General features: G+C 32.1%; 1 protein-coding gene across 2 annotated transcripts in view; it reads right to left on the bottom strand.

Annotated features, from left to right (window-relative positions):
- The window catches only part of LOC148618746 (uncharacterized), a 230,942-nt gene that overhangs the window by 170,220 nt on the left and 36,198 nt on the right, over window positions 1-24,524 (bottom strand). For both annotated transcript variants that reach the window (XM_088577926.1, XM_088577925.1), the window contains exons 15-29: window positions 22,311-22,429; window positions 21,318-21,526; window positions 17,681-17,826; window positions 17,098-17,271; window positions 15,354-15,512; window positions 14,067-14,209; window positions 12,502-12,572; window positions 11,442-11,596; window positions 8,246-8,415; window positions 6,314-6,500; window positions 4,125-4,286; window positions 3,551-3,724; window positions 2,827-2,977; window positions 1,871-1,939; window positions 1,458-1,609 (exon numbers count right to left, since the gene is read on the bottom strand). In XM_088577926.1, the coding sequence (XP_088434052.1) occupies window positions 1,458-1,609; window positions 1,871-1,939; window positions 2,827-2,977; window positions 3,551-3,724; window positions 4,125-4,286; window positions 6,314-6,500; window positions 8,246-8,415; window positions 11,442-11,596; window positions 12,502-12,572; window positions 14,067-14,209; window positions 15,354-15,512; window positions 17,098-17,271; window positions 17,681-17,826; window positions 21,318-21,526; window positions 22,311-22,429 (2,241 nt within the window). The remainder of the gene's footprint in view (window positions 1-1,457; window positions 1,610-1,870; window positions 1,940-2,826; window positions 2,978-3,550; window positions 3,725-4,124; window positions 4,287-6,313; window positions 6,501-8,245; window positions 8,416-11,441; window positions 11,597-12,501; window positions 12,573-14,066; window positions 14,210-15,353; window positions 15,513-17,097; window positions 17,272-17,680; window positions 17,827-21,317; window positions 21,527-22,310; window positions 22,430-24,524) is intronic.

Raw genomic sequence — 24,524 nt, 5'->3', positions numbered from 1 at the left:
AGGCCTTTTTTCCGAAAATCTCCAATATATTTCAATACTAAAACGGGACAAAATTAAGTTTGAAAATTTCATATTTTTGCGTTATTTTGCCGTTCACCTGTAGTTATTGAAATGGATAATTATTAAATTAATCATAGTAGAGAGTATTATTCAAATTTTAACATATTCAATATTCGTAACACCTGCCCACATTCGTTTTCGATTTTATTTTCGAATTTCATGAAATCTTATATCGCTTATTTCTTTACGGTTGATGACAAAAATTTTTTTTTTTAAATTAACTATTATTACTTCTCAATCATAGTACACACGTGCACGAAGGTCTAATCATGATTAAATCACGTTACTGCATTTTTACTTAAAACCATACCCTTGACATTTTATTTAATTGATTACCTGCCAATCAAAGGTCCGAGATAGAACACCTGCATCTTAGCCACCGTGAGAAATTCATAGTAAAATAATGCAGTGCCGTTAAAGGGGATGCTGTTGAAAATAGATTCATCTTTCAAAGGGACTGCACATCCAATCTTAGCTGATTTTCTCTAAGAATTTTAAATATTATAAGCAAAAGGAGGTTGCACTTTTTCCATCACATAAGTATTTTTCTCAGAATTCATCTTACAAGATTAGTTGTTGTTTCCAAATTCATACAAGTTATGTTGAACTATTCTGTATTTCTGAAAATATTCTAATCCAACAAGTAACACTTGATTAACATTAAATCAAAAAATTCTTCTATAACACAATTTATTTTTTGACACGTGATAGCGCTGCACTGTATTAAAACCTGCCGCTACCGTTAATTGATTAACTGTCAATTAAAGAGATCAAATGGCACCTATCAAAGGTTACCACGATTTCCTGTATTTATTCCATCTGATGGCAAATGCTCATGCTTCTCTGCTTTAATCCTGCCCACAGGTAATTGACAACTGTCAATTTTAAAGAAGCTCTATTCACAGCTGTGAAATATTGTTACCGATAGTTCATACAATTAGATACGCTTCTTATAATACAACAGGACCCTAATACTTATTACGTAAGAATGAGTTTTTTAACTCCGATTCCTGTTAAAACAAAACAAGATTTAAAATTGACCACCAGAATGCATGGGCAACGTGGACAGCGACCAACCACGTGTCCACCGTGGGCCGGTGGGAATGTGTCCAAGGGTGGATACAAATTGTCCACCATTGCCCACGCCCACCGTGGGAAAAGGGAACGTCAAAATGGTCGTTAGCCATAGTATATTGCAAACCTTAATAAAAAACGACTCTCTAGTTCTTTTGCACAGAACATCTTCTTTTTTCAAACTGTCTATCCTATATGAATTTGAAAAGCTTTATACTATGTGTTTGGAATTAAAATTAACTGCTACGGGCTTATTGCAGGATTTCCCTTCCCTAATATCATAATAATTCAATAAAATATCTTAAATGATGTTAAATGCATACCTTGATAGACTTGAGGACCTCGGCCAATTTTTGTTTACTATCAGTCATCCCAAGCATGTCCAGGAAGTTAATAATTGACCCAAGCTTAAGTCTGGTCAGGGAAAACCTCTTGAAAAAACTGTCTGCCTTTTTCAAAAGAGTTGAAAACATATCTGCAACAAGAAAACAAAAGTAATTGTGCTAAATAAAAATATCAACCCTCAATTAAAAGATACCAATAACAAAACAGAATATTAAAATTCTCTTTTGTTCTGGACAATAGTTACATCCCATGAAGATTTGTTACCTTACAAAAGTTAAAAAAAAATCATTAGTTTTTAGTGGCAGAATTTGTGGGATATTTTTTTTCCCTTCAAAAACTATTTAATAAGTGTATAAAGTTCTGTTTAAGAAATCCAATATATCAAACTGACCTTTTGCGCCCTTGACTACTCCAGTATTTACTGCAGACTTCACTTTGGAAAATAATCCATCAGGTTTGTCTTAAATAGAATAATAAATCTTTAGAAACATTGCATAATTAGTAACTGCTCATCTTTCTACACAGGAGTAGTATCACCAAGGCCTAATTTAGGCAAAATAATTCATATACAGATCTGATGACTCAAATCTAAATTATATTTATATATATCTTAAAATAAATGTCTGCCATGCTTTGTAATAAACTCAATTACTTTCATTTAAATAGAATAGAGCATGAGCTTTACTGATTCTTGGCATCTTTCCCCAACACGGTGCACCACTATGGTTTGCAGTCAGGTTTTCCGTATTATAGCCTGACAACCCCAGCATGTAAAACGCCAGGGGTACCCCATTCCACCACCTGGGGCACACATCCCAGTTGCTCTGTGGGCAGAGCGCCCTAGCCCCTGGCTAGGGTTCTGAACACTATTAAGTCACCTTTTACGACAAGGTTAGCACTGCTGCAGGCCTATTCTTTTAATACCTGGACCTGCACGGGGAAACTCCAACTTGAAGTATCCAGTTTCATTGATATATGTGTAAACTCTGAATACAATCACCAATACAAACTGCAGATTTACAATACTTCATGAATAATACATTTACAAGTCTGAATGACTGTCAGAAAATATTTAGGACATATCATGGCCAATTTTTCATTGATCTTCTTTTTCTAACAATTATCTAAAAACTAAAAACAAACTGAATTGGTAATGATTGATCATATATATCAGCAATGGCTATTCAAAAAAACAAACAAAAAACAAATCTGGCCATGGTGTTAGGCTGAGATTTGCCAACACAGTTAAAAACTACCAAATAAAGTACTTACCCATGATTATTATATTTATGTGTCTTAATTACTAGATATTGAAGCTCTATATACATGATATTAATGGACAGTTACCTTTACTTTCCTGAATTTCTTTGCCTGGATCATCAGACACTGGAGGACTATCTATTGGGTCTACATCAGTGTTCTTTGTATCAGGAGTTTCATCAACTTCATTATCTCCACTGTCATCTTCAGGTATTTTTCCAATTTTTTTGGTATATCCCTAGATCAAAATTAAACAAGGTTTCAAAACGATAACTTGACCTTTTTTTAATTTACTGGAATAATCAATGTTTATCAATTTTATTTAGAAACCAGAAAATACTGTGAGCAAGCTCATGAAAAGAATACCCTGCTTCAAAAATAGTTAAACATTAAACCTTTCAGTAGGATTATCTTACTTTGGAGTCCCCAACAATATTAATATTCCTTTGTGCCCATTTACATATGAAGTCAAAAATTTCCTATAAAATTTCATCAAAGTCCCTTTTGTGATTCAGTGGAGGTTGCACTTGCAGGGTTTCAACATGTAAAACCCTGCAATAGAATTATCTCCATTGGAGTATTCCAACAACAATCATAATCTTCAATACACATCTACATATGATGCCTAACATTCCTATAGAACTTCATCAAAATCCCTGCTCAAAGCTGGAAAGAGACATAAAGATAGAGGATTCCTATATTTTTCCCAAAATTTTTTTATAGGGGAATAAAAATGTACTTTCTCACAAATCAATACAATATATGGAGCAGGTTCCAAAATGTAGACAATCAGATACAGTACTGAACTTACCAAAACAACAAGCTTGTAATCATTGCAGTGTTGGATATATGGCTGGAGTTTTATTGGTCTACTCTCCACAAATCTTGTCGGTTCTATAAAGCCTCCATCTTTCTTTAATGCTACATGGATGTGATTCTTACAAGCTGAATGTGTGGCAGTCCCAATTGTCACTCCACCCCAAACCTATTATACATTAAAATATGAGATGCTTACAACATTTCAATACTAAAAGTGGGTTAAAAAAAACATTTAATTTCATTTCATATATGAAGACAAATATAAAAATAAAACAACTGTTTTTAACATGATGTCATAAAACAGATAAATGCTTTGTTGCCTTAATCAGATAATTTTGATTTAATTAAACTTAATACAAATACAAATAAGTACTTGACACATAACTGGAAATTGCCTTTTTTATTTAAATACAAGATGTGTATATGTATTTGTTAACTTCTGGCGAACCTAATATAGGATACTCCCATTATCAAATGTATTACAAGAAAATTTCATTTGTAGTCATAACACCAAAAATGCTAAAGTAGAGACAACTTCATAATCACTGCACAATTTGAAATTTTACCTTGTTTTCAATGTAATTTTCATTAGATGGGTGAAGAATAGTCTCTATAGGATCAATATTAGTGATGAAAATCTCCACATTTTTTAAAGACTCATCAACTTCAATCTTAACTTCGTTTGGGTTATTGGTCAACATGATGTTGCCAGCAAATGGTGCTACAATCTACAAAAAAATCAACAATTTATTCTAAGCGACAAAAGATCTATCGAACCAATACAAACAAAGTTTCATGTTTGTTTTGAATTTTCAATGTTAAAGCATCTTCTATAAAAAACAAAAAGATTGCTATCAGTAGTTGTAAGCCCCCTGCCACAGCAAAAGTTTGAAAACTAAATAGAAACACAACAAGAGCTCTGGAAAAGCCTGAATCGCTCACCTGGCAAATCATGCCTTATTATCTAACTAAGTAAAGGTATCATGCTTTGTTACCATGTTAGACCAAAAAATTACTGACAAATAGCATATATTGATGTTGTGTACCTTAGGCACTGTAAAATGTTCGATTATCCCACTATACATTTGCTGAGAAAGAACAAAAAATGAAGTTAAAGCATGGCTATACAACATTTTCATCATCACCATTTAACTCAGGAGACCATACTATATAAACTAAATCAAAGCAGGAAAATCTTTCCAGGACAAATTTTTATCACCATTTAACTTGGAATACCATGTTTCCTATTTTGACCCCATGTTCTATTTTCTGTAGGAGCGGCCATATTTTTCATATTTAAAAAATTTTAAAATATCATTTTGTACAGGATACCTCAAGGAATAACTATGCTAAGTATCATTCCAATTGGTCAAGCAGTTTCAGGGAGATGTTGGAAAAAAGCTAAAAATGACAGACAATGACAGACAACTACAAATGCAAAGTGATGACAATAACTTAAGGCCAAGTGAGCTGAAAATGTATATCACTAAAATTGCTATGTACACTTTCAAAACATATCTATGTTTATAACAAAACTAAGAGTTATCACTATGATCAAAGAGGCAATATACCCATAAAAGCAACAAAAAAATTGAACAAAATCAAACAAGTGGTTTCAGAGTATATATTGAATCAAAATGGTGGCATGGTATCATTAACTAGGTATTGTGCCTAATAATCCTATAAAATTTCAATAAAAATCCATCAAGCGATGTAATAGGAGTTACGTAATCAAACTGTCACTATAGTGTTCAGTGCATGAACTGTTCAATGAAATTCATCAAAGCAAAATATGTATGGTGCTTAACAATCCTACAAAATGTTAACAAAATCCATTCAGTGGTTTCAAAGAGTTGTGTCCACAAGATAAGTGTGATGGGCAAACCAAAGAACACCATTACTATTTCCCTCTGTCATGTTGTGCAGTAAGAAAACCAGAGACTACAACAATAGTTTGCTCACCTACACCAGACTTCAGAGAAAGTCAGGAACAACTGCACCATGAATTCATCATATGCAGTCATTGTTCGCAAATATTTTGTACATTTCAGAACCAAAACTTAAATAATTCAGTGGACTCAGCATTGGACTAGGTAGTATTCAACCTGAACCTGATAGCTTGACCACAAAAAGACTACAGGCATTTCACTCATTCACGACAAATCACTTTAACTTTCCTCCCCAGCCAACATATAATTTTTTTTCAAGGCAAGGAATAATAACAAATTTAAACTTTAGCATTCTTAAGTTTGGGATTTCATTCACAGTGTAGGCAAAGCACACAACTAATCTAAGTCAACAATGTAGTTCCTGTGATGTGCCAACAACAAAGTTGTGTGATAGTAGACCTATAACTTCTCATAGTAAGACTACATGCAAAATATAAAATCAACTGGTAAAAGCAGTACAAAAAAAAAGTGCAGAAAACTGTAAATTAAATGAAATTTCCATGTCCCCTCACGGCACATGGCGGGGGAAAACAAAGCAGAAATGGTCATAATTTCACAAGAAGTTGTAATTGTAAAGTTGATCGTAAGTAATGACATCACAACCTAAAATAACACTGACGTCATAATTTATGATCAATTTCCCACTTACAACTTTCTGTAAAATCGAAACCTGGTCTGTATGATACTAAGAAGCAATGAGAAAAGGATTTAAATGAAAAATAGATAGAATATGGTCAAATTTACAGAATACAGGACAGCATAATTCATTCTTTTAGATCTAAATCTAGTTAAATTTTACAACTCACTATTTCTCCTGCTTCTATCTCCAAATCAATCCCTTTTGACCAGTATTCTCTTGAACCACTCAATAATTGAGAGGGGTAAAATCCTTTTCCTCTACAACCATCTGTATCCATTCGTATTGTTCGTGGGAAATCTGGATGGGACTTCGTTCCAAATATAGCATCTATCAAAGACTTCCCTACTTCATACCTGTTCAACAGAAAATCTTTAAAAAATGACTTTCACTGAATAATTTTACTCATAGTGAAAATCAGTAATCAATTTTTGTGTTCACATAAAACAGGATTGAACAAGAAAAATTAAAAAAATAAGATAAACTATAATGAAGATTCAGTGAAAGTTTCATCTAATTCCATTTAGTGGTATAGGATGAGTCACAGATAAGGGTCTCCTTTTGAGTAACAGATGGAAGGAAGTATGGACATCCCTATCACTGAATACCTCCAATCAAAGTCGATGATTAAATAGAAAATCATAATAGGCTGTCTTCTAGATTTACACTGACCATAAGACACAAATGGCAAAAACCTGCTACCTTATATTTAAAAAAGAGGTTTAAATGGGAAATATGAAGTATCCTGTATTTACATCACAAGTTTTAAGGTTATTTATTTGATACAATAAATGCCTACCAAGAAATATATTGGGTAACCCTAACTATAAGAATCAATTAAATTGTTCAAAACTAAAAAATATATAAAATGTACATGTAGCAAACAGTTTTACACAATAGAGTAAGCATAATTAAACTGAACTCAAAGACATCAAACATATGAGTATGAATCAAAAGAAACTTAGTGGCCACGCTCATTTTCTTTGAAAATGTGGAGTACCCCTTCTCAAAAACTGTCCTCCTCGAAAAAATTCTGTAATAAACAGCTGTGCCATTAGAGCATGATATGCCTGTCATAATAATGTTTTTGGAATTACACAGGGTTGTACAGGATGTCATGCCAAGTATATCCTTACTCATTCCTCGTTCTTGCTCAATATGGGAAGTTTATATAAGAAACCGACAAAAATGGCTGACAACAGGTTGTATATAATACCGAATTGAAGCAATAATTCTGATTACCGGAACAAAGATTTTTGCAATGAAAATTTTGCATATCAGTACACAAATTTAAAACGTCAAAGTTCCATAAAACAGAAAGTTGATAAAAGAGAGAAACAAAATTGTTACAACATGTTTCAGTGTTTATGGTATAATGTTTTTCTAAAATAAATTCCCCACATTGGTTTTTTCTAAGGCCTATTTCATCAATAGATGATTTTTTATGACCTAACCACCAATACATATTTTTTAAGGAATAATGTATCTCCTGAATTCCCCTAATACAGTGGAAAATGTAAAAAAAGTTTCAAAAAATTTGGATAAGTTGTTCTCAAGTTATGGTGAGACATGTGAAAAAAAAAAAAACATGTCACTTTTTCACAAAAAAAAAAAAATCCATAACTTGAAAATGAAATATTGAATCATCACCAAAATGTATACAGATCTTTAAATTGTTTATGAGATACAGCGTGACATGTGAAAAAAACATAACCCCTCCCTACTTTCAAACAATTTCAAAAAATATACAGACTGCTTGATCATCATAAGAAACAACTATGTTAAGTTTCAAGAAATTTGGATTAGTTGTTCACAAGTTACAGTGCGACATGTTTATAACAGAAAAACGGACGCCAGACATTTGTATACCACTTCTTGACAGGCATATAAAAATCAGCCCCATTCAAGCTAAAGTTACTGCTACTCATCATTAAACTTATCTTGAAGAAATCCACCAAAATTGGAGGTGCTATCAAGTCCCTCACATTGAAAAAATTGAAATCTTGGCTATATTGTTTGATAAAAAAATTTAAGTTTGCAAAACCTAGTTTATGTATTAGGAAAAATAAATGGTGAAATATGTTATCCCTATAAAACTTACCCTTTCTTAAGAATAGCATAGGCTTCCTTAACATTCTTGATAACACCGAATGTAGCATCGTAAGCATCTATAAATGGACCAGCAATGTCTCTAAGAACGGTGTCAAATGGATTCATTACATCTCTGATGGTTTGTATAATGTCCTTTACAACATCTTTCCTAACTTGAGCCTAAAGTGACACAACAACAATCATGAAGACATTAGTTTTCAATCAAACTATTAATAGAATCAACCAAGTACATAAAACATACTTAATACAATTCAGTTGTAGACAGAAAGGAACTGTGTTTCAATCTATGCTTTTCTTTTTTTTTAATAACTACAAAGTGTAAGATTCATAGAGTAAACATTGGAACAAACCAATATATTCAATTCCATCCAGGCATTTGGTCAGAATCAACTCCACTTGTTATCAATATATTCTTTTTTCTATTTGTTACTACCTCAATTTTTCTTTGATGTCAAAAATGTTTTTGTTTTTAATGCTGAATGTAGGGCATGAATCAAAATAACATATTTGTTTAATAGAATTGTTCCTGGAAAATGTGCTCAAAATTCAGGACAAACTGGTAATGTTCTATGTCTATTTAAGAGGTTTATGAGACAAAAAATCATTTCCCTGGAAAATTAGAAATATGTCATATCATTCTAGCAAGCAGAACAAAAATATCTATACATCATTCTTGCTAAGCTAAATCAGTTCAGGGGTTTTCATGTTGTTTAGAAAAGTGTAAAAAGTTGTTTATGGAGGATAGACACTAAGTAAGTACATATGTTGAAAGAGAACTATAAACATTTTGCATTTTTCAGAATGACTTATTTTCAGGACTTTTTGGAGAAGATACCCACACAAGCTTGTTACCTAAATCTGGATGAACAGGGGTAAATTATGATGCGCCTGAACTTTTAATCCCAGGGACATAAAAAAAGGGGTTGGACAAACAAATTGACAGCGTGATCAATATATACAATACTGCTTTCAAAGCAGGGAGCCTGAATTGCTCACCTGGTTAAATTTTTGCCTTTCAGGGGCAATAACTCTAACAAGGAGTTGTCCAACAATTTTGACTCCACAAAGACTTTGGTAGGCCTTATCGTAAGGATCATTTCATCAATTGAAAGTTTCATTTTATCTATAATAATGTTCAAGATATTGACTGAAAACTGCTTAAACGTAATTTTGTTGTCTTTCAAGGGTAAAATAACTTTTACATGGAGTCTTCTGACAACTTTGATCCCTTGGAGACTTTTGCAGGCCTTATTCAAGATACTGACTGAAAACTGCTTAAACGTAATTTTCTTGTCTTTCAAGGGCAAAATAACCCTTGCATGGAGTATTCTGACAACTTTGATCCCTTGGAGACTTTTGCAGGCCTTATAATAAGGATCCTTTCAGCAATTAAAAGATATTGACTAAATCTAACAGTTTTGGAGATATATGAAAACAAGAGGCTCCCAGGAGCCTGAATCGCTCACCTCGTTGAATTTTGCCTTACAAGGGCAATAAATTAAACAAGAAGTTGTCCAACAATTTTGACTCAAGAAATTTGATAGGACTTATCATAAGGATTATTTCAGTAAGTAAAAGTCTAAATCTATCACAGTTTTCAAGACAGAGACTGAAAACTGTAAAAAAAAAAAAAAAAAAAAAAAAAACTGTCATTTTCCCCTGTCAAGGGCAATAACTCTTATAAGAAGGCATCTGACAAATTTTGTGCCTGAAGACTTTTGTAGTCCTAAAAATAAGGATTATTTCAGCAATTGAAAGAATTTGGCTAAACCTAACAGTTTTGGAGATATATGCAAAAAACTACTGTCTGACCCCTATGTTCTATTTTTAGTAACAGTGGCCATGTTTTTCACCAGATCAAAAAACCTCATTTCAATTCTATGCAGGATACCCCAAGAAAAACTTATACCCAAAAAAGGGCAAGAACTCCAACATGGCTTAATAGATTAAAATGAAAATTTGAACGTAGATAGACCTCATCATGCTGAACACTTTTACCCCTTTCAGAATGGGCTAAACCAAACCGTTTTGGAGACATATGTGAAAAGCTATTGTCTGACCCTATGTTCTATTTTTAGTAAGGGGCCAATGCTTTTCAAGAGATCAAAATCCCCACATTAGTTCTATGCATGATACCCCAAGGAACACTTGTACCCAGTTTTGTTTCAATTGGTAAAATAGAGAAGAAGATTTTTGAAAGAAATAACATTAAAAATAGCAAAAAAACGTCGAAAAAGGGCAATAACTCCAAGTGACTGAACAGATTAAAATGAAAATTTGACTGCAGATAGATCTCATCAAGCTGAACACTTTTACCCGCCCGGTCAAGATTGGGCTTAACCTGACTGTTTTGGAGATATATGTGAAAAACTATTGTCTGACCCCTATGTTCTATTTTTAGTAACGGCAGCCTTTTTTTTTTCGACGCATCAAAAATCCCAAAAAAAGTTCTATGCAGGATACCCCAAGAAACATTCATACCAAGTTTGGTTCCAATTGGTCAAGTAGTTTCAGAGGAGAACAGTTTTGAAAAATTGTTAACAAGGACGACAGACAACGATGGACGCCAAGTGATGGCAATAGCTCACCTGGCCTTCAGCCTGGTGAGCTAAAAACTGCTGTCTGACCCTTATATTCTATTTTTAGTAACAGTGGCCATGTTTTTTAACTGATTAAAAATCCAAAGTCATTTTGTTAAGGATACCTTAAAAAAACAAAAATACCAACTTTCATTGAATTCTGTTTAGTAGTTTCTGAGAAGATTTTTGAAAGTAGTAACATCAAAAACAGTACAAAAAACATCCAAAAGGGGCAATAACTCCAACATGGGTCAACAGATTTTCACTAAAATTTGACCACAGAGAGATCTCATCATGCTGAATACGTTTACCCAATCAGAATTTGGTTAAACTGAAGGTTTTGGAGATACATGCAAAAATCTGCTGTCTGACCCTTATATCCTACTTATAGTAACGATGGCCATGTTTTTTAACCGATCAAAAATCCAAACAATTATTTTGTGCAGGATACTCTAAGAAACAATCATCTTAAGTTTCATCAAAATCCATTCAGTAGTTTCAGAGGAGAAGATGTTTGAAAAAATTGTTAATGACAACAACTACGACGGACGCCAAATGATGGCAAAAGCTCACATGACCTACGGCAAGGTGAGCTAACAACCATACCAATGTATATTTCCCATTAGTGAAGGCTGCTACAGGGTCTTCATCATATGTCTCAACCCATTCTTCAGCTCCTGCCTCAAATTTTTCTAATGCTATCTTAGCTTCATCTAAAAACTGCTCAAATACAGTCATATTCCACCAATATGGTTGCTCATCTAAAACAAGATTGCATATATAGCCCATATCCATTCTTTATTTTAACAATCTCTACAACAGTAATGACGTGAGGAACAATACCAATTCAAAATATCTTTTCTTTAAATAGCTGTAGTCAATTTCACAAAAAGTCATAAGTTATGAGGTCACAATACTTTGAACTTCTGAGCCTATACTTTTAGTGATCCTAGGGTACCAGGGAACTAGATTTCACATGTATTGTGACATTATAAGTGATGCACATATACATATATTTATTTCCTTGAGAGGTTAAAGAGAAATTTTGCTTACAAGGTTTTAACATGAAAAACCTTTAAGTTGGATTATCTCACTTTGGAAACTTTCAACGGTAATTTTTGCTCATGCATAACTATACATGATGCCAAATTTTCCAATTAAATTTCATGAAAATCCCTTTTGCAGTTGGATTTTCACTTGAACCTTGAAAATGGATTATCTCCTGTGGAGCCCTTGACAGTTACTATATTCCTTCATGTTTATCTATATATGATGCTCGACCTTCCAAAAATTTTTTATCAAAATCCCTTGAGTGGTTTAGGAGGAACCTGGCTTAAAATAAATGTGGACAGACGGGAGGAATGGACAGACAGGGTGGTTCCTGTTTACTCCCAAACTTTGTTCATCGAGGGAATAAAAAAATGTTTACATTAAACATGTAGAAATTTACATTAAATGATTGTATACTACCACTACTGTGCAAAGTCAATCACTTATTGAGGTAAAGATTTAAATGATGAAAAATGGTCCAATATGCCACAATAACTAAAGGTAATATTTTCCCGAACTAGGAGGTGCATATTATCAAAATGTATGATCACTGTAAAAGTATGAAAACAAAATGGTTTATTACTTTCATTTAAACTTATAAAAAAAAGACCTTTACCCTTCAAGAAAAAACAAGCTTCCTGTGTTTTGTTCTTCAATTCAAGGGCATCTTTATATGTCTTGTAAACCCTGAAAAGTAAATTAACATGAAATTACAATGATAGAAATTTCAAGGTTCTGTTTTACAAGTATTTGCCAAACCTGCTTACATTGCCTGCCCAACCACTATGAAGTTACTGTATAAAGGAATTTTGTTAAATTTGTATCAATATTAAAGAAATGTTTAAGAAGATAACTATAGAATCTCTTAACGCCAAAACAAGTTAATTCTGTAAATGAAATTACTTGATTTTCTGAGAAAAAAAAAAAAAAAAAAAAGACAAATTTTGCAGAATTTGGAGTCAAATATCTGAAATTTAGGGTTCTTTTCGTCATCATTGTTTGCCGATTAATGTGCACCATCATTTAAGCGCTTGAAACATATGTAGTTTCAAAATTGATTTTGTGTTGTTCTAACCCAGAAAAGCCGAAGAAAAATGTGGTGCAGCATTAAAATTTTCTCTTTTTAAAATGTTCTTTGTGGCATCAAAAGAAAAAGGAATGAAGTGCATCTCATTTTCCGTTACTTTAAATTTGAATGAAATTCATGGTTCATGTCAAGGAAATACTAGTAATCAGCTGATCATACAGGAAAACAGTCCTTGATGATCATAAATACCTTTTGAATATTAGAAATTCATTAAAAGGCACCATCACCTGATTCCAGTGATAACTAAAAATTAATGAGCAGTAAACTTAGGTCATTCCAACATTGTCCAAGGACTTTTTAAGACAGTTTTAATGCTTGTTTTCTTTTGTTATTTCGTTTGTTGGCCCATACCCTCCTACATACCAAAAAAAAAAAAAAAAAAAAAGTTGACATCAAACAAAGAATTAAATTGGTTTGGCTTAACAAGTTTCTTGATTTCATAAACATGGTACTGATACATCATCTTTAGCTGATCTACTGTCATGCCAAATACCAAATGCTTACACCAAAAGGACTACAAAGTTACATCCCAGACACTAATCAATATTGCTTTATACAGAGATGTAGGATTTATAAAAAGAAAATGCACAGCATATACAATATTTTTTAGAATCAATAAGTTTGAAAATAATTCAATTTGTACATATATACATTGAGGAAAATACATTTAAAGGAAAGAAATAACATTCATTAGGACAGTGGTCATCAGAATCAAAATGAAGCATAGAACTTCCTATCATTCTAATATTCGTACTTCTTTCACAAGAAATTTCATTCACTGAATTCACTGAATGTTACTAACCAGTCGCTTATTCTAAGCTTTATTCAAATATCTATGCCACTGCCTTATTTAAATAAAATTTTGACTCAAATTCAATCAGATTTCTTGTTTGTAATTCTTCAGTTTAATTGCTCACTGCACTTTTTTAATTGTAAAATGCCCTCAAACTGTTGCTGCAATAATGCCTCTGTTAGAATGTGAAAACTGACTGCATGAATTATCTATGCTTTTATTGTGAGATTCTCAGGTGGACACAAATAGGTTATACTAAATAGTCACATGACATTATCACTTACTATATACATAAACTTACTGAAACACTCCAAGACCAATTTTAAAGATAGCAGATTTAGGATTCTTTCCAAGAATTCTAAAGCCTTCTATGATTCCAACAACAGCTTTGTAAAGTGTGTCTCCCATCACTGGTAATTTGACATTAATGGCTTCATCAAGTTTCTATAAAAGACAAGAGTCATTCCTCTGTTAAAATCATTTGATCAATCTAATTTGAAGTGAATGTAAAAGTTACATCCCATACCTCAATGTTGTGTGTACACGAATACTTTCTAAAATTTCCATTTGATCCTAAATCCCAAGACAGAGTGCATGAAGATTTTGTTCAAACCTCACTTTACCTTGGGAAAGAGAAGAAAACTTAACCTCCCTTGCAGTAATTTCCCAATCCAGTGTGAGGCCGTTTGTCGTAGTTATTATTGTTTTTGTTTGTTTGTTTGTTTTTTTTTTTGACAACTCAACAACCACATTTCAATTAATATCAAGTTTTTGTTTGCCTGATGAAGTTAAAATAGTTAAGAAAACTCACAGTGTCCTCATCAAAAACAACTTCCCCTTTGGAACATCATATACAAAATACTATGTATAAGTAAAAGCTTTTCTTTGAAACTCATTCAAATTCAAGATTTTTATGCTACTGGCTATTAATCAATGTTTGAATGAAATCCATAAAAAAGAGGCATTATTTTGACAAAAAAAAACCTAAATCATTGATTTTGTACTAAGCCCTCCTCTAGAAAAAAGTGGTTCCCCTCCACAAATTTCTCTGAAAATAGACCACATCCAAGATTTTATTGCTACTAACCATTCACAAAAGATTGAAAGAAATCAATCATAAAAAATAACTAGAGTTGTTCAGGACGTGTTGCACTAACTAGGTTTTAAAACGTTAAACCCTACTAAGTTGTACAAGTATATCTCCATTTGGAATCCCCAGAGATTAATTATATTCCTTCATGCACATCTACATATAATGCCCAAACCTTTTATAAAATTTCATAAAAATCACATAAGCTGTTTTTGTTATAAAATTTCATAAAAATCCCTTGAGCAGTTTTTGAGGAATATTACAAAATTTTAACATGTGGAATCCTTTAGCTGGATGATCTCCCTTTGTAGTCCTCTGAGAGTAACAAAATATAATGCCCAATCCTCCTATAAAATTTCATCAAAATTACTGGAGCTGTTTAAGAGGAAATAAGGACAGAAACAGTGATTCCTATATACCCCAAAACATTGTTGGCTGAGGGTTATAAAAGTAACTTCTGCATTACAAAATACATGCGATAATTTGTATAAAACTTACATTATAGAAATTCATGATGTCAGATTTGACATCATTAAATAGTTTCTCTGCTTTGTGAATGACATTCTTAACTGGCCTTATAAATTCTGGCAACTGTTTTTCATCAAGACTTCCCAAAGTTTTCAAGGCATTTTTTGCTCTTGAACGCATATCAGCTACCTAAAAAAAGAGAGAAGCCATGCACTTTGAGAAACATAATCTTATGATGAGCATACAATAGATGGCTAGTCCTAAAGGTTGAGGTATATTGTTGATGAAATTGTTCTATTTTTTTCTTTAAAATGATGATGTACATATTTCTTGTTGAACAATAGCACCTAACTTATAACAAAATGGTCACATTAATAAATTGTTCTGTATAGAATTTATCTTGAAATTTGTAACAAAAAGGAATACTTGGCAGGTCTATGTAATGCCATAAATTACAGAAAATTTTGTCCATGTAATAAATTTAACTTAATTCCAAATTTTTTAGCAATAAACATCATATGCAATACTTGAAAAAATATCTTGCATTCCATTACATATTAAGCAACACAGACAACTACTCAAGATTTTGATACTGATGAAACATTTCAGAGTAGCTTTGTCTTAATTCCAGAAAACATCTACATCGGTGCAGGCATTGAAGTTTTGAAATACTAAAAATTACATCAGACTCTTTCAATTAGTTGGTAGTTTACATAAGGTATTTCTTACTTTTTTAGTTCCCTATCTATACACAAGAAATAACACTACCACTTAAAGACATTCAACGAAAATTTATCTGGGACATTAAATTGTAATATTATCACAAGAGTTTTAAATATCTAAGTGGTCGACAGCAAACAGAAAAGAGCATTTTGGTGAATTCAGATTATTTTCAATATAGAATGGTACACCAGACTCAAAAATGAATGAAGTCCATCTCCATCTTAAAACAAAAATCTGTCTTCAAATAAAATAATAATGGTATACACTTCAAGTTTTCATTTTTATAAAAGATAAACATCTCATTCAATTTCTTGAGAAAATATTCTACTATAAGGGGATTCTGCCTTAAGATTATTGACAATAATAACAAAAAATGAAGTTTCTTTATATCACATACTTTTTGCTTATATAAGATGTATATTTACAGATTCTCCTTCAGTAATGAGTGATTTAAATTATCTCTCCACTCAAGATGGTAAAATTATGTGAGCTTTAGCCGGCATCATAAAATCCTAATTTTACCATAGAGAGTGGAGAAATAATTTAAATCAAGGATAGGCTGAAGGTGAATTGGTTTCCTCCAATGTAATATAAAATGGCTAGAAAATTTAATTCACTGCTCAGTGGTTAAAAAGTCATTTTTATTAATCACAAGCTTGGAAGGAAAAAAATATAGATACATATAAATTTTAGAGAAATCAGTTGTTTTAATTGGTTGAAAAAGTGTTTCCATTTGTCATTAAAAAGACACACCCACCTCAATGAAACTACTTTTTTTTTTAGCTTACTCTAAATGTCCTTTTCACTGACTTTTTTGTTATTCTGTTCTTAAACTTTTTTTTAATTTTCATTCTGCACATTAAATATCATTGGCTACACTCTTACATCATATGTCTAACAAAAATATTAGGCCGTAATGCACTGAAAACAAATTATGAATGTAATTTTATTAGCATATTTACAAGAAGCCAAAAAATAATTCTGAATGTAATACTCATGATCTATCTCATGTAAAAATTATAAATCAATTCTATAATCCCTGGTCTGTTACCTTTTCTGGTAGTGACTCAAGAGCAGCAACCAGTTTATTTATGATGCCTTTAATTCCTTCACCACTAATTATCTGTTTGAACAAATCAACACCTTTCTTGATTCCATTAACAATGTCTCTGATGATTTCATCAAATCTAAATATCATGTCTATAAGATCTTTACCATTTCCTTCCTGCAAATATACCGATAACATTTTTTTAATTAAATAAATTCTTGTTGAAACTATATCTTCCTGAAAACTGTACATTAAAACTTATTGGTTTATTAGCAAGTAATAGAAAAGTACTGCAAATATTGCTTACTGTAATGGCAAGTTCAAATTTGTGTAAAATTCAATTTTCATGTTTATAAACTGAGTGATCAAATAATAAAATATCTGTTCCTATGGAAATAAAGAAAAGACATCAAATATCCAAAAATATCTGGAAATTGTCAAATAAAAGAAGCACAAGAATCTACTACAGGAAAATCTTCAAAGTGTTGCAATTAGTAAGTAAAAACTTGAATTTTGAAAGAAGTATTACAGAGCTGTTCAAAATTTAAGCAGTAATGATTCAATCTAACAACTTAACTATCAGTACCTGAAATATATTGAAGTTGTAAGCAGTATCTCCTTTGAAACAAAGCCTTGCAATAAAAAAATCCACATTAAAACCCAGTAAGCCAAGATGAACTATGGCATAGGCTTCATCATGCGCATTCACCTTGAAGTGACCACTCAGAGGTGCTGAAAAAAGAAATAATCTAAAGCATGCAGGAAAAACAGGAGATCAATAAATATAAAAACACTAATGAACTAAAGGCTCTAAGCACTCAAATGAGAATTTAGAATTATTCAGTTGTATTGTTTGGAAAAAGTTTATCAATGAAAGAAGTCCTTATACTTACATCATTATTCCTGCTACCTGCTGAATCATCTGAGCTACACAAAAATTGGATTGACTGATTGTTGGGGTTCAACGCCTGAGCAGCAATATTTCGGCTATATTCAGGCGATGAACATGAAATGGATGATAAAATGAACATGAAATGATATGAAAAAATGAAAAATGGGATACAAGGGTAAAAGGGTCGACAAATTTTGATTGCCACTAGAAAAAAGGAGGAATGGGTAGTGTCGGGCAATTTAGCCTCCTGTGGTGGAGCACAAAAGTTCCTACTCCTATCGAATACCTCAGCAGGGTTATTTAACGTGAGAGGAACATGGCATCTTTCCCAACATGATGCACCATTATGGTTTGTGGTCAGGTTTTCAGTATTATAGCCTGACAACCCCAGCATGTAACACACCAGGGGTATCCCATTCCACCACCCGGGGCACACAACCCAGTTGCTCTGTGAGCAGAGTGCCCAAGCCCCTGGCTAGGGTTCTCAGTACTATTTAGTCGTCTTTTACGACAAGCTTAGCGCTACTGCAGACCTACTATTTTGACACCCGGACCTGCACGGGGCAACAAAAATTGGATCTATTGTATAAACATTGAAGGCAACAACTCTATAATGTTTCAAAACATTGGTACCTGAGCTCTCAGAGGTGCTGATCTTTAAAAATGAAAACATGAAAACAAAAACTAACAAAAAAAGTGAAAAAAGGCAATAATTCAAACATAGTAAATAGATATTCACTGTATCTCTATGGTTAGATTACATTATTGCAAACACTTTTACCCCAATTAGATTTGTCTTAACCAAACAGTTTTTCAGAAAAAAAACTGCTGTTTGAACCCTACAGTCTACTTTTATAAACCATGTTTGTCAATGGAAAAAAATCCTTACATCACTTCTGCGCATCATACCCTAACAAACATATTTTACAAAGTTTGGTAAAAATCAGTTTTATAGTTTCATAGAAGACAAGTCCTACAAGAGGTTTCCCTAAAGTAATGGCAGATTTTGCTACCTGTGCCTTTTTCTATTTCTAGTAACACAAATGTAACTCTTTCTTTCAGAAGAGGTTATTCATCACCACAAATACTGATGTTTTGGTAATATTTTCTAGTGCAAAAAAAAAACAAATATGAATCAGTGTAAAGTTCACCCTGACTGAAAAAATAATCAAAACAAAAAATTTCATAAGTTACACCATTGTAAGAAAAGTTTTAAAAAATTTCAAAATTGCTTAAATAAAACAGCAAATTGGTAAGCAGTAAATGTGTTTTGCTTCATAAAGTTAAACAATATTTCATCTTTTAAAGAAGCAATTTTTTTTTATCATTTTTTTAAAGAAGCAATGATATTAGTTTATTAGTACATGTGCTAATATCACCTTAAGATTTAGTCACATATTTTTTTTTTCAAACCATGAAACAAAGTGTGTATAAAAACTGGTAGAAAAGGTTTCTTATAAGTTTATGTAAGGAACAATTAACTAACATTCTTTCATATTTCAAAAAGAAAATTGGGGGTCACTGAACTCTTTTTCTCGTAATATTAAAATAAAAAAAAACTCCTATTACATTTCTGTTGAACATTTTCCTGCCAATTATCTCCCCTTTATATGCATTGATACATAAAACTAAAGGATTGTGTCTACCAATTGATATACAGTTGAAGCTTTTTGATATACAACTATTAGTAGTACCCATTCTATTGTACTCATCAGAGATATGGGGTTTTCATTGCAATAAGGAAATAGAAAAGTTGCATTTATATTATTTGAAACTTATCTTAGATGTTAGATCAAATAGTCCTAATTACATGGTTTATGGTGAAACGGGGGGATACCTGTTGGATATACTTATAAAACAACAAATGTTATGTTTCTGGTCAAATTTATTGAGCCAAAGTAAATTATCAAGTTCTCTGTATAATTTTTCATATGTGTTGTTTTCTAATAATGATGTAAATATAGCCTGGCTTTTGAGTATGAAATCATTATTTGATAACCTAGGCCTTAGTTATGTGTGGGAATCACAATCTGTTTTAAGTAAATTTGATGTTAAATGTGTAATAAAACAGACATTGATCGACCAATTTTGTCAGAAAATGTACAGTGATATGAATGTTTCTATTAGGGGCCAAATTTATTCAAACTTAAAGATAACCTGGTCCACTGAACCTGAGACTGCCAAATTTCTTTAGAAAATTTATCTGTAAACTCAGATGTTCAAACGTAAAAATATCGGTAGAGACTGGTAGATGGGTTGGGGTATCACGTGATGAATGTTATTGTCCTTTGTGTACAGAGAGGGTAGTTGAGGACGAATTACATTATTTGTTTTTGTGTAAATGTGCAAAAGTTACTGAAATCCGTGATAAGTATATTTCGGCATATTATATAAATAGATCATCGAAAGATAAAATGTATGGTCTGTTGACATTGTGCAATATAACAGTGATAAAAAAATTGGCGTTGTTTGTCCTGTTTCTGGTAACATGTTAAATCCACTTGTATATAAAGTATCTGAGCTCAGATTTTAGCATGTGTTTCCTGATCATGAATAGTTTTTAAGTTATCGATCGTGATCATGTTGGTCAATATATTGTTCATACAATTTTCGTTTATTTGTATGAATGTCAATCTTGTCTGTCATTGTTGTATTCTAAATGTGTTAGTTATCTACCTCTTGTTACAGTGTAATACCTGTCAGAGAGTATTAATGAAACTTGAAACTTAAAAGAATTTTCCTGCTAATTATCTCCCTTTGAATAAGGCTTTATACAGTTCATGTATGATATGTACTAATAAATAAGGCATCAGTTCTTCCTACAAAGCTTCATGAGATTCAGAATAAGTAGTTTTAGAGAAGTTGCAGTGACAAGCAGCCTCAAATGTATATTTTAGAAAATTATTAAGTTCAAAGGAGCATAACCCCAACAAAAATTATTGTTGTGGTTTAATATGAACATTTCGTCCCTGCTATCTATTAAGTTCTCATGAGATTCAGTTGAGTAGATTCATAAGACAAGCTACTTCAGTTGTTTGTTTCTGAAAATTTTTAAGTTATAAGGGGCATTAAACCAACAAAATTTTGCAGATCAAAAAAGCGTAGTACTATATTCAACTACATATTGTGTACCAACAAAGCTTTGTGAAATGAGGTGAAGTAGTTTTTGAGTTGTGCTTGGAAGTGTGAACTACACACATATAAGACAGACATATGGACAGGACCAAAGAACATGTGTCAAGGAGAGGGAGACATAATTTATACTACAAACCAACCTAAGGGGTAAATTTGAGAAATATAATTTGGTTTTCCAAAATAACCATTCACTTACAAATCTTTAAATGTAGGTAGTTTTCAATTATAACACCAAATGAAGCACCAATTGCTGATCCACCAATTTTCTTCTGCCAGTCAACACTAGGAGACGAAAGTTTGAATTCAATTCCATCCCAAAATCCCCGTTTTTGTCTCTGATGTCCATGAATTTCAAATAAATCAGAAGCATATGGATCTACAATGTAACTACCATTTCCTTCTTTTCTGTAAAAAGAAATATATATTCTCTAAACATGATAAAAGTTTCTTAAATTCCATTCAGTGGTGTAACAGAGTAACAGACAAGATCATGTCCCCTAAAATAGGAGGTGCACAATTGAAATATGTAACAAAAATTCTGTGAAGGTTTCATTCAATTCCGTTCACTGGCATAGAAAAAGTAATGAATAAGAAATGGGTATTACATGTCCCCATAATCACAAATCTCAAAGTCTGTGTTTTGCTATGTGAAACCTCCAAATTGTTTTGGATCAAAATCTAAAATAGCAGATGCATAAAGGAAATATGAAATAAAGACCCTGTAAAAGTTTCATTAAATTCCATTCAGTAGTGTGGCAAGAGTAATGGATAAGACAACAGTACCCCTCTGAGTGACAAAAGGTAGGAAAGAAGAACAGACAGAAATATTAGCAGACACCCCTATCACTACATGTATATATCCCCCAATTTATGACTCAGGGTTATAAAGTGTTTTTAGTAGATATATTCTATTGTAAATAATTGCCAAAAAACCTGAAAGGAACACAATCTATTTTTATACCCATTATTCCAGAAAATATTTTAGACAAGGACTAAAATTAATTAGAAAGTATATACTTTTTTGTAATGCTTTCTGGGATGAATAGGATGAGTCAACTAACAAAATGAAGGAGTGAAATTAGGAGATTTCTCATTTTTTCTGTTTCCAGACCTTTCAAATATAAAAAATATAAACATTTCGATTACGAGTGAAGTGTATGTGATGACCCTTCCTATGGAAGTAACATACCTGTTGTTCAATGGTGCAATAATTTTAGCTTTTGGATGAGCTTGATATAATAGTAAGGCTTCATATCTAACATTTTCATCTTCATCAAATATTGCAGTCTTAAACATGGTATCTGAAGCCTGTAAATTAAATATAAAAGCTATTTATTCTTAGAGTCTAAAGTTAAAAAGAAAGATTATTTTTATGTATTTGCTTTTGTTTTACCATCAACTCTAGGAATCCCTTTTATATAGTTTTGACTTAAGGATATAGCATATCTGCCAACTTACATGATTTAATTTTTATTTTGACCATTTGTCCCGCTAACACGATTTTTCAGGTCAAATTTGCCCTAAAATTACCTAAAAAACTCCTAATCAAGGGTTCAGACATTTTACCAAATTTCAGTAGATGTTTGTGTCAGTCTTTTACTTTAATCCGGCCTAGATCAAGAATGAAATTAAATAACCCTTTTGTAGTAATTTAAAGATAAATATTGGAATTTGTGTTATTCCATCACATACCCTTCTTTTGCAAAATATGTGAACGAGTTCAGTTTCGACCATACATGGACGTTCTGACATGTAAACAAAACATCGTGTCTCTCTGACTTTTACATCACATCGGCAAACAGCCGAAAACTTTCGATCAATGAAAAAAAAATGTTGATTATTTTAAAAATGAAAATCGTGAATACATTTTGTATATTGATTTGAATGGGTTATTGACTTCTGTATTAAAAAGATTCAATCGATGAATCAATAACTACGACTGATTTGTAGTTTCAGAACCATGTGCTTTTGTTACCACTGATAGATCGGCGGGAAAATGGATTGGTCAGCCTATTTCTTATTTAAATCAAGTAATAAATGTGTGAAAATTCTCCGAGTCACTTCAATTAATCTGTATATGCAATGGTGCTGAACGTGTAGAGTTAATTTAATTATGCAATCAACTAATCAGTTACAGGTAAAATCGCAGTCACAAGTGGCTACATACACCTGTCAAAAAATTTCCAATAAACAATTAGGATACAGGTAGCCATGGTGTTTATAAAACCACGCTGACTGTAATTTATAAGGGTTGACATTTTTTTTTTATGTCTGATATTGGAAAATGGTTGTCGGACATTTGCAAAGTTTGTCGGTCAATGACCAGCATTTTTGACTGTTTCCGGATCCTTGCTCCTAATCCAAACCCCTAAATTTGTATTTCAATCACATTTCTTTGATTAGAAGTCATAAATCTGACAAAAGATGCTAATTAATTTCTTAACAGGTAAGGGTACCTTATATGACAGTTAAATGATCTACCAGGAGCAATCAGCTGATCAGGGTTATCGATGATGATTGACAATTAGAAAATGAATCCTGATTGGATCTACAACTATTTCATGAACAGCCAATCATTTTGTAAAGTTTAATTTATACTCCACAATATATTTGACAAATACTGTCAACTTAACTGGTCTTAAATTTCAAGAACCACATATGTAAACAAATTATAAAATTACCATTGTTTATACATAATGAGTTACCTCCCCTCCAGTCTTCAATTCGCTTTCATATTTCCAGTTATTTCAACAGTGCAGTTTAATTCCCAAAAGTTTTGTTTGCAATAGTTAAAAGAAATACTACATCATTTAAATAGTGATGATTTTGGAAATTTGGTAGCAACATTCTTGAGTATTTGATACATTTCCTGGTATACTTCACCTAATGGTACGCATTTAATGAAAAGAAAATATTGCCCAAGTTACATAATTCAGTAATAAACCAAATACAGACCTGTGGAGATAACTGTTGGGACATGATACACAAAGTAATTGGACCATTGACTTACCCCTAACAGATTAAACAAAACAATGAAGAAAAGATGTGTGTATTCTTATATAACTACAGCAGTTAGCAAAATATGTTACAAAACTATCCATTCAAAAGTGTTCTTGCCGAAAAACCCCCATGGGGATTTCCAGAAATTGGCAGGTATGATGAAGATGGAGGGGTCAATCAACTAAGAATTAAAACATTCATAACTTAAAGCACATATATCTACAACATTATATCTTAAAGAGTAATAAAACAATTTGGAATAGTTCGAAACAACTTTTTAATTAAAATATACACTTTCCACTTGACATAAGGATATAACACATAGCTAAATCCTCTTCAATAGAAGTTGTAGAGTAAATTACTTCTCTGAGTAGTTAAATTAGATTCCAAAAAGTAAAGGCTG

This window comes from Perna viridis, chromosome 4 (genome assembly GCF_037379345.1).
Source record: "Perna viridis isolate PV_CMFRI_1.1 ecotype Kerala chromosome 4, ASM3737934v1, whole genome shotgun sequence".
Taxonomy (NCBI): Eukaryota; Metazoa; Mollusca; class Bivalvia; order Mytilida; family Mytilidae; genus Perna; species Perna viridis.
Note: the sequence above shows the minus strand (reverse complement) of the source record. Positions and strands in the feature narration are given on the sequence as shown.